Below are 11,674 nucleotides of genomic sequence, written 5' to 3' on the forward strand. Positions count from 1 at the left end.
TTTTTTTTCGTAATTGCCCAGCCCCTGCCCAGCCCCTCCCCCCTCCTCAAAAATTTAATGGTCCGTCCCAGGAGCTCCTGTCCGTCCCTAATATGGAAACACATGCCTTCAGTTGCGTATAAATACCCTCGTTTTCCTTTCCATTTTTTTTTTCTAATTTTTTGAAAAAATCATGGCAAACAAAAAGAATCCAGCACTTCCCGTGTTATAAGATACCTACTCACCCTCTCATCCCTGCCACTATTGTCGTGCAGCTAAAAATAGCACGCGAGCTCTCGAGTTTCTCTGCTTCGCTTCACATTTCTCAAACAAGTTGCTTGTCGGCAGTATAATGACGGATCAAGCGAAACTGCGGGGAAATGCGATGAAGAGATCGGCTAGTTACAATGGATTCTCTTTTGGATTGCCTAGCAAGATTGATGAACTGAAAATCGAAGAAAATTTGATAGACTCGTCGGCATTTTCGGCAGAATGGAGTTCTGTTTTTCACCAGCAAGGAGGTCGGTCGCTGATAAGATCGCCAAATCACGCAGTTGATTGCTCCTTTTCGAACGGATTTCGGAGTGGATTTGAGGGTGTAGAAAACGCCGATGTTAGTTTAACTGAGCTAAGTGATGCATCCAGTGGAAGCGATGCTTGGCAAGAAGAGTTAATTCTTCGCTTGAGGCGACAGGAAGCGGTGATCGAGAAAGACAAAGCGAAGCTTGAAGAAGAAGTAAAAACCCTCCAATTAAAGTTGGAATTAGAGGAAGACCTCAGACGCAATGATAAAGAATGCATGGATATCTTAAGAGGCCACATCTCAAAACTTGAAGGAAAGCTACAAAGCAGCGAGAAGAAGATTAGAGAGTTGGAACATGAAAAGCAACGACTTGAAGTCAACTCGGTTTTACCTGCAACAAAACCGGGTGAATTTGCTTTAGTGAAGGCTCGCTTGGACGCTAGTGTAGCGACTATTCAAGCACTCGAGACGGATTTGAAACGGATAAAAAGCGAAAAAGCTAAACTAGAAGGGCAAGGAAAAGAATCTCAAGACTTAGTAATTAAGCTTGAGCATCAGTTACGCAGCGCCAATAAAGAACTTCAACGCCGTGAGAACCGAGTCAACCAACTGGTTGAAGAAAGACGATCCTTAGAAGATTATCAGATCAAGTCACGCAGCTTGCAGAGGAAAGATCAGAAATCCTCTTATGCACTGCAGATTCAAATCGTTAATCTACAAGAAAAGCTGGAGATTTCAGGCCGGACCAACGAAGAGCTCGCTAGCGAAAAAGAGAATTTGCAAGCTAAAGTTAAACAATTTGAAGACAAGATTAAAGAATTGGAAGGCAGCTATCGTTGCAAACTCGAGCAGACTATGGAAAGATTGAAGAAGAAAAAATCTCACACCGAAGAAAATCAGTACAACTCAATGAATGGACATTCAAAAGATAATCTGACTTCAAGTGTGGTATCTGACACCGTGAAGTCAGAAGAGCAAAGTACAGACAGAGATCCTATAGGCACTTCCTCTAGTGGAGAGGACAACATGTCAACACTTAGAAAATACACTTCTGCCTTATTAATGGAGTTGAAAAAGCAAACTGGAGAGAACTCATGTAAAGAAAACGGTTTAGCCTCCTTCGAGAGTACTTTGAGGGAATTTCTTGCTAAGATTGCCAATGGTTTAACACAGGCACCTCAAGAGGGCAAATTTATAGAGAAACCCCTGAGACTGGGTGCTGTGTCTAAGGAGCCTTCTCAAGATGAAATCGTATGGGAGAAAAAAACAGACACTGTAAGTATGATTATTCAGTGGGCTAGTTCATGTAATTTACTGCAGAAAAAAGCACCACTGGAAACTATAAACCTCGTTCCCAGGGTCTCTCTCTTCCCCTTTGTGATATTCTCTCTCGCTCTTGGGGGCAGGAGAGAAAGACCCTGGGAACGAGGTTGGGAAACTATTTGCATCATGAAGTTGGAAGGGAGGTGCTGAAACTGGTGATTTCAGTTTTTTGTCCAAGGGGGGGGGGGAAGAATTTTTTTTTGCTGTGGGGTTTTTTAAAGGGATTCTTTTTATATTTTATTTTTGGCATTTTTTTAGGGGGAGTTAACTCGTAGCTTTATAGAGTAATTTAAATCTTGCCTATCAGTCAGTTTTCAGTGTTTGGTCCAAAGCAATGTCATTACAGAATGTGATGTCATTTGACCAAACTTGTCTGACATTTTGCCAAAGTGTACCCTGGGGAGGGGTGTGGGTACTCCTGTATATGGACTCTACAGGTATGTACCACTCAACAGGGTATGCTTTTTTGTCTCCTTAACTCTGGAACAGGGTATAGAATTCAGCCTTTCTCTCTGAAACAGGGTCGATTTTTCCCCAGAATCTTGTCGCTTGATTTTCATTCCACAGACAAAGTCGTGTACACTTTGTGATATTCTCCAGTGTTTTTTATATCAATATATTTTCTTTCCTTCGCTGCATGGAACGAGGTAGGAATATTTCCAATGTTTGACTGATAGAAACAGGGAGGCAAATTTACCTTATTTTCCCTGGAACAGGTCCAAGGTCTCTGAGACTCAGCAGTGCACCCCCCAAACACAATTTTGGGGAGAACCCCCCCTCCCCCCACCCCGGGAGTGTACAAAAAATATTCTATCCGGATAAATTGTCACAGTGCACACCCTCCACCCAGGGCAGGCTAATCAACAATGTACAGAATGAAACAAATTATCTGTTGTTCTGTTAATTTGCAGTGGCACTACTACATGTTAGACGTCTAATAGAAGTTATATTTTTTATTCATAGGTGAATGAAAGTCAGAGAGATAGAATAGATGGGTAAGTTTTTGAAATTATTTCTTATTCATGTTTCCTGCTAAAAAAAAGAAGAACAAAAAATATCCGACTGTCCTTGGAAACAGATGGCTTTTCACATTTTCAATTCATCCCTTTTTAAGAGATGAGAAATTTTTCACCTACAGGTGTAAAACTACAGCTGTATAACTCGAACTATTCATCTTTTTGTCATCAAGTTGTAGAAGTGGTCTTTCAACTCGTATTTGAGGATTTTTATCCTGTGGACTTGTATGCCCTATTCCTTATTGAAGATTGGTGACATGCACAGGGCCCACTCAGCCTGCCTACATGGTAAAGTCTGTGTTTGAGCCTAGTGGCCCATCAGGCCAGAGCTTGTCCCAGTTTCCACAGCATTAAAAGACTAGGAATATTTCTACTCCACCCTTAATGGGATGCTAGTCCATTACAGGGTTACCTCCAGCATTAAATTTACCAGGACTCTCCGCCGCGGTTTTTGGGGGGGGGGGGGAACGTTTTTACACCTGAATAGTTTTTTTTTTGAGAAAGGCACTGTGAGAGTGAAGTGTCTTGCCCAAGAACACAATGCAGCGACCCTGGCCAGGGCTCAAACCTAGGGCACTCAATCCCAAATCCTGCGCACTCACCATAAGGCTCACCACTGCATCTCCCGTCCTTGCCTACCTGGCCTGTATCTTAACACTTGGGTTATTTTTTTCACTTTAGTACAGCAAAGGCTCCGCTGTTCATGGTGCAGAAGGTGACAAGAGAGAAATTTACGACATATCGTCCTGATCTCTGGGAAAAGAGACAAAATGCATCCAAACCCAGCTCACACGCAAGACAGAAAAAGAAAACTCCAGTTAAATAATAATAAGTAAATAAAAAACTATATTACCATATAAACATTTTCACAAAACAAAATGGTTTTTTTATCACGACCATCATTAAGTATATTTTAATTAGTAAGCTTAGCCATGCCAGCTTAGTATGGAACCTGACCTTTCCACAAAGTGTTTGTAACATCTTCAATAGTGATAATAATTATGTTATCTGTCTTTATTACTAGACAAGGCAGTGTGGTAAAACTGTTTCAGTATATTTTTACAAGCACTACGGCATTGTGACAAGCTGGTAGAGCAAAAAAAAAATTGACAGAAATGATAAGTGCATATGAAAAATGTGCAGTAATAGTTTATGCCAAAGTCTGTAAATAAGAAATTTATTATATTACTATTATTGGAACAAAAGTTTTGCAAAATCCAGCCTTTGAAACATGGCTGTTTACAGATTATTTACATAAACATACCAGCCTCCAGATAACACAGATGAGGATCATAGGAGAGAAGGAAGTAGAATATGAAGATAATGCGGCGGTGAAAAGAAATGACCATCTTGCTGTCCAATTACGGCTTCCAGTAGTCTGCGTATCTGGCAGGATAGCTAATAAAGACTTGGGAATAATAAGGGGCGCAAGTGAAATCACAGGCAAAGTGGGTGAGCGGTGAAGATGCTGGATGTTAACTTGACTCCTCACCAATCCCCTGGTGGCTTCACTGCTCACTGAAAAAAGCACTTGTGCATGAAGTCCTGCCAGCTACACAGGCGATGAAGAGGTTGAATGAAAATTTTGTTAATAATTTTGAACCATGAGGGGAGTGGCTTAAGTAGGAGAAAAAAAAAAACTATTTGAACAAGGTAATGGCCAATATCTTATTTTACCATAATTTCCTTGGCTATGTTATTTTGATCTGCATGCAAGGGGCAAGAAAGCCCTACTTTCACTTCAAAAGCATAGAAAGCAAACAAGAAAAATGGCTTTATTGCCTTGCCCCCAGACAAATAGTCATTAATGATAACGCCCGCTCATAGTTTACAAATATGCCAGTCGCAGTGCCATAACTTGACACATAATGAAATTGGAAAAAGCTACTGCAAATCATTGTTTTCTCATTATAAATCATTTAATATATTATATTGTAAGCAGTGCGTAAGCAATACAATTCATTCGCTGTGAATTTACACTAATCTGTGCTGTAAATAATGAAATTATATATTTTTAAATAAATTGGCAGCCTGATGTCTTGTTCAATCTTATGCTCTTGTTAACTAATTGTTTCTTTGCTTCTTTATATTGGTTGCATTTTGCTATTTACTTGTGGCAAGACTGATTTCCGTTGAGATTCGAAATATTCCACACAGGACCTCTACAGCAATAAGCAACCAATCAAACAAAAATTTTATATGAATTGGCCACTTTTGTACCGCCAATTGTCTAAGTGGAGTTGCGGTGGCTAAATGGTTAGAGTGCTGGACTCCAGATTGAGCAGTCCGGGTTTGAGCCCTGGCCAGGGTCACTGTGTGTGTTCTTGAGCAAGTGCCATTCTCCACCCAGGTGTATAAATGGGTACCGGCAAACTTAAAGCTGGGAGTTTCACTATAGTGGTAGCATCCCATCCAGGGTGGGGGGGGGGGGGAGAAAAAAAATCTCCTAGTCAAATGCTACAGAAACCTGGATAAGCTCTGCCCTAATGAGCCACTAGGCTTGTATGCAGACTCTCATTTAACAATCATCAAGTGGACCTCTCAGTTAACAGAAGTTCACCTAAACCGGTTCAAAAGAGCACGTCTGTCAGTTGTGATTAATGGATTTCAATCCATTTTGTTTCTGTTTCAAGATTTGTTGGCTGTTGCCATAATTATGATTAATGGCAGCGAAAAACAATCTTTTAGTTTCAAACTGCAGAGTTGGTGTGTTGTTGAAATACACACCTTAATATCAATAAGAGAAAACAAGAACAACACAGTAGTATTTGTTCTACACAAGACTGCTTACAGTTAGCCTGAGCATCAGGCCTTTCTGAGGGGGAAGGGGAGAGGAAGGAATGTTTTTTCCTTTCGCACTTCTTCCCTTTCTCCTTTACCCTTTAGAAAAGCCTGATACTCAGGCTAGCTTATAGTCTACTAGGAGAAGTCCCTCATTTTCCCAGGGTTAGTTGAGTGGGTGAGCATGGAAGCGTGATGAGATGTCACGCGCTCATATGGTGAAAATGTTAGACTCTTTCCACAGAAAAATGTATCTTTTGGATAAATACACAGTGCAACTTAGTTGTGTGCATTTTTGGTAAGAGAAATAATGGCTGTGAAAAAAAGAATAATTTGCAGGCCTACAGCTACATTTTATCGCTTGCGTGGCAACCTGGGCTGTCTTGACCAAGTCCAAATAATCAGCAATGATTCAGGTTAACTTTAAAAAAAAATGTGTTTTCCCAGTAAAAACGTAAGAAAGAGAATTGCAAATTAGTTTTAATTTCATATTATTAAAATTAATTAACAAATCAACCATTCAAATGCCGTTCCTGACAAGAAGATTTTATTTACTCATTGTGTGTATAAACTACACTCCTGTTTCCCTAAACCACCCTCCAAAAACAATGAAAATTTATTTCAAAGCAAAATTCTATTACTACTGTACAAGAACTTTAGAACAAATGAGAGCACCAAGTAGTTTGATTGAACACAGTTCTTAACTCTCCTGTGCCCTCCCCAGTCAACATTAGAAATATTCAATTAACATTAAGTATATTAAAAAGGCAGTGGAAAGGGGTGGTGTGTGGTATGTTACCAGTCTAACAGGGTTGTAGGGAATATTGAATGTCTTCTGCAAAATTAATGATTTTCAAGAAGGCTAATTAGATTGAAACTGGTAGAAAAATCAGTGTTTTGGCCTGAAACTTGGTAAAGGATTTGCAAGACTATTTGCACAATTTTACCACACCCAAGCCTGCATAGCAGGCGTCTGTAGTTTTTAGCGCGTTATGCACGCTAGAAACTATATGGCACCTGCTACGCAGGCTAGCCACCCGCTAACCTCTGAGTATTATAATGCACTAACATACGGTACTTCTCTTAAACCCAACATAGGATTAGATGCTCTATACTTTAAATAATTACCATAATACAACTAACAATGATATTTTTAAGTATGTTTAAGAACTTTTACAAAATTTACAATCGTGTCTTGCTAAACTGTGCAGTGGAATACTAAACTAAAAATATTATTTTATAGGGCAAATTATATCAATATATACCCACTAGGGACTAGACTTATTTCTGCCCCCTGGGATGGAATGTTAGGTCACTGCATATTTTTTCCCAGTTTTTTTTTCTGTACCCATTTAAAGAGGCGCTGTGAGAGAAAAGTTAGCCTGTGTCGCAGACAAACTAAACCCCGCTATAGTCCAGGGATTTTGACATGTCCGGCTGCAATGCAGGCTAGAGTAAAGTGTATTGCCCAACAGCACAATGCAATGACCCCACTAGGGTTCAAACACAGAGAGGAAAACACTGGTACTAACCCTCCTAACACTACAGCTCACAAACTAACCTAGCTTTAGTAAACTACGCACACTTCCTTTTCCTTTAATGCTGATAATTGACTCTGAACTGTTGACAACCTTCATTCAAGTTGTACATTTTTCTCAGTTTTTCCTAGACTGTCCACAGCCTCTCGATTTTTCAACGCAAAAAAGCTTGCTTCTTCCATTTTGCGCTGGCGTCCAGTTCTCTCGCCGTTCTCACCGCGCGCTCATCGATCGAAAAACACGAAAAAATAGAGGGCTGTGGACAGTAAGTTTTTCCACAAAAAAGGAAGATCCCATTATTTTAAAGTAAACTGTTTAGCCTATAAATATAAAATTCTTCCCAATGACAAGGCATACATCATACATGAACATAAAATCTAACACTATGTATGCATAGAATAAATTATCAGGCACATACTTTATCTGAATTATGTTTGTTATTAAATCACACACTATCAAATAGATGCCTTGCCTAATGTAAGATGCACCAGTGGCTATCTCAAACTCTCAAGCTCTCTGATTAAACTCCCTCTTCATTTTTACTTGACTATGACAGTAAACATGTTAAGGTAAAGGTAAAGTCTGTCTCCGAGCCATGAGGCCCATACAGCCAGAGCTTATCCTGGTTTCCGTAGCATTAAGCGACTAGGAGTATTGCTACTCCCCCCTGGATGGGATGCTAGTCCATCGCAGAGTTACCCTCCAGCAGTAAATTCGCCGGTACCCATTTATACACCTGGGTGGAGAGAGGCACTGTGAGAGCAAAGTGTCTTGCCCAAGAACACAACGCAGCGCCCGGCCAGGTCTCGAACCCAGGCCATTCGACTCGGAGTCGAGCGCGCTAACCATTAAGCCACCGCGCCTCCCACTAATTTAATTAAATAAGTCCAACTTATAAATTTAAGGGGTGTAGCAAAGGTCAAAATTTCAAGTTAAATTCCCTCTTCATTTAAATGCTTGACTACATAAACACGATTGTTACTGTACAGTAACTGAAATTAGTCCATTATGAGGCTGATGTAAAATGTAGATTTTTTAAACTTAAGTGATCCAGCAAAGGCCAAACTATCAAGTTAAACCCCCTCTTCGTTTTTACTTGACGATGTAAACATGTTAATGTAAATTTACTAAATTAGTCCATTTTGAGGTTGACGTAAATGTATCTTATAAATTTAAGGGACGCAGCAAAGGCCACAGTGCTTAGCATAAGGAAGAACACATAGCACGTCAACAGCGTGTAACCAAAGAACTGCACTGTCTGAAGCATGCCAGACATGTTGGATCTCTTGTAGTAGTAAAACATGGCATAACCAAACACAAACACAGATGTGGAACTGAAAGAAAAATGAGGAAGACAAAGAATCAATGATAGAAACAATAATTATTGGATTAGTGTCTTTAGTTACCACTAAGTAAACTACAAAAAAAACTTAATTTTTTTCTGTTTAATTAATGTTGGTCTAAGTTACTCAACACAGGTATAGGAAAGATTCAACATTATCCCCAAGCTTTTCAAAATTTTCATTTCGCGCTCTTGCATTCAGTCTTTTTCCCTAAAAATGTTAATAAAATTGAATGGAAACAGGTGTCCAAAAAAATCTGGACACCAAATTAATAAACGTATGGTACTGTATGTAAAGTATATTATACGCAAAAATAGTAAAATGTCAGTTTATTATCCGTATGATCCAGTGTTTCCAGTGTATTTTTCTGAGGAGCACGCGACTTACGGATAATAAACGTTGAATTGTACGGATAATATACGTACGTGGCTATGTTTCTAGGATAAAAAGCGTCAAGGTAACAAAGTTTATCGAAGAACTTTTTTTCTATTTTCAACCGCCGTTATGCTAGAAAATGCCAAGGGCTAAAACGTCTAAATTAATTATGTTTTCGTGCCAAAAAGCAGTTTTGTTAATTGATTAAACTAAAAACCATCATTTCAGCGAGTCTGCGACGTTTTTTTTTTCATTAAACGACAGATATTTTTAAACAGTTCAACACGAACGCGAGATCGATGCGAAGCCATTCGACGGCACTTCAAACCAGCAAGACATGAAAGTTTCGTCGATCATGTGTTCATGAATTTCAATAGAGCTTTTCCCACAGCCAAAAACACTTCAGGAGGAAGAACAATAGAAATTCCTGATTTGTTTTCATGCAAGCGTGCATTCTACCTATGACACACATGTTATGCAAAATGACAGCAAACAACTTTTAGCTTTTTCTGCGCTTTAGCTATGTTATTTTACAAAAATGAGCGTCTCTGAACAACAACCAACAAAAAACCGGCCGAACAGAACGAAATTACTGCTTGAAATGTCACTAAACAACGTTTATTTCAATTTTAAGGTGCGGACTATGAAATCGGTCTGCAATCGTCTTCAAAAACACCAATTATGACGTCACAAGTTTTTCTTTCCGGCAATTTTCCGACAGTTTTTCCAAGCTCTCTACGATTATGAAGGCTCTAAAAAGCACTTTGCAATGCAATGTCCAATTACTTTGAAACTTCAGGATATGTTTATTTGTCTCTTAATAAACACATGGGCAAAAAATATATAAAATCGAAATTTCTGTTCATTTGACCTTTAAACTTGCACTGCCTCGGGTATATTAAACGTAAAAGAATCCTCTGAAGAAACACATTTCGCGCCATAAAGCATGAGAAGTTGTCAATTTCCTGTCAGTGAAGTAGCCAATGGCTCGATTTATACTAGAGATGGATGATCCGTCTGGACAAACTTGCATTTTAATTAGGTGAGCATTTCACAGTTCGTCTGATCTGTGTATAAATACGGGCAAACAGACGGATCTGGCAAGTTCGTCTTGGTAGACGAATTACGCAGATAGTTCGTCTAGATGGATGATCCGTCTGTTTGCCTGAATTTATACACAGACGAATTATCACACGAACTAAACAATGCTCGCCTTATTAAAATGCAAGTTTGTCCGGACGGAAATGGCTACCTTTTTATGACTAAATTAATGTAATCAAGTTATGCTTAGTGTTTAAATGCCTTAATGGCCAATGCCCCGAGTATATGTCCAATACACTGACAAGGGTTAGTGATATTTCTACGAGACAGTCGAGGCATGGAAGCATAACCCTGAGATGCCCGAAATACTCGCGTGAAACCGAGGGAGGAAGGACTTTTGCAGTCACGGCAGTGAAAGAGTGGAATAAGCTCCCTATTAACATTAGATCTAGTCAGAATGTTAAGCTTTTTAAAAATAATTATGTAAATCACCTTAGGGAATCTTACGTAGGTCTCGACCATTTTTCTATTTCTTAGTTAAACTCTATTTTAGTACTTTGTTTTTAGTGATTTTAATTGTATAATATAATGAGGGCCACTAGTTTCTCAGTTTTTAACTGTAAAGTGTTTTAACCCTCGTTAAATAAAGTTATTACTTACTTACTTACTTACGGATCACCTGTCTCTAGTATAAATCGAGCCAATCACAGAGGGTTGTCGAGATTGATTTTGACAGCACTTACCAAGTGAACCGCTAGCTACACAGGAAAGATGTATGAATAACATTAAAGCGTAAATGCAACGCGTGTGTGAGTTTCATTTAATACTTGCAGATTCATTCATTTTCTGCTCCGATAAATCAGTAAATGAGTGGATCTGCGAGAAACGAAGCTAAAACGTGTGGTACATGTACGTTTATTATTTGTACATCTTAACAGAGCAGTAAATGAGTGGATCTGCAAGTAACAAAGCTAAAACGTGCGGTGCATGTACGCTTATATTCGTACATCTTATTAAACAGAGCAGTAAATGAACGGATCTGCAAGTAACAAAGCTAAAACGCGCTGTGCATGTACGCTTATTATTCGTACATCTTTACAGAGCAGTAAATGAGCGGATCTGCGAGTAACAAAACTAAAATGCTGGGTGCATGTATGCTTATTATTTGTACATCTTAACAGAGCAGTAAGTGCATGGATCTGCAAGTAACGAAGCTAAAACGTGCAGTTCAGGAAAACATTAGTAGAGGACGTTCGCAATAAATGTATACCAAGTATTACAAACTAAAACTTTCAAATATAACAACTGTTATCCCCGTGCTAGCGATAGAGTCAGGATTGTAGTTCGTTATTGTGTACGTCTTTATCTCGACATGCATAGAAAGCTGAAAATTTGGGTAAGTGATAACACAATACAAGTAGACTATGCCACATGTTTCATAATTTTGACAGCACCCATTTGAGTAGGGCTACACAGGGGGCACAAATTACAACTGTCTTTGACACGTCATTCGGAATATGGAGCTGAAACTTAATAATTACACATATTAGTAGACTATGCCAGAGGTTTTTTAAATTTGGTTGGGACCATATAGTTAGCCTTCCGAGTAGACTGTACCTTATTTGGAATACAGAACTGAAACTTTGGGAAATATTATTCACCTATTTATTGAGCCTATTTAACAGAATGTGTGAAAGATTTCTGAACTATGATAGCACCCTCAGGGGTTGCCCTACACAGGTGGACTCAGGGACA

General features: G+C 39.1%; 1 protein-coding gene across 1 annotated transcript; it reads left to right on the top strand.

Moving 5' to 3' along the window:
• Positions 1 to 280: 280 nt before the first annotated feature.
• Positions 281 to 4,864, top strand: LOC144665945 (uncharacterized). Its single transcript, XM_078527226.1, has 3 exons — positions 281 to 1,777; positions 2,789 to 2,820; positions 3,523 to 4,864. Exons 1-3 carry the CDS (start codon positions 332 to 334, stop codon positions 3,665 to 3,667), a joined length of 1,623 nt encoding a protein of 540 aa, XP_078383352.1. The 5' UTR covers positions 281 to 331; the 3' UTR covers positions 3,668 to 4,864.
• The last annotated feature ends 6,810 nt before the right edge of the window (positions 4,865 to 11,674 follow it).

Source organism: Oculina patagonica, chromosome 9 (assembly GCF_052425735.1).
Source record: "Oculina patagonica isolate OP01 chromosome 9, crgOcupat, whole genome shotgun sequence".
Lineage (NCBI taxonomy): Eukaryota > Metazoa > Cnidaria > Anthozoa > Scleractinia > Oculinidae > Oculina > Oculina patagonica.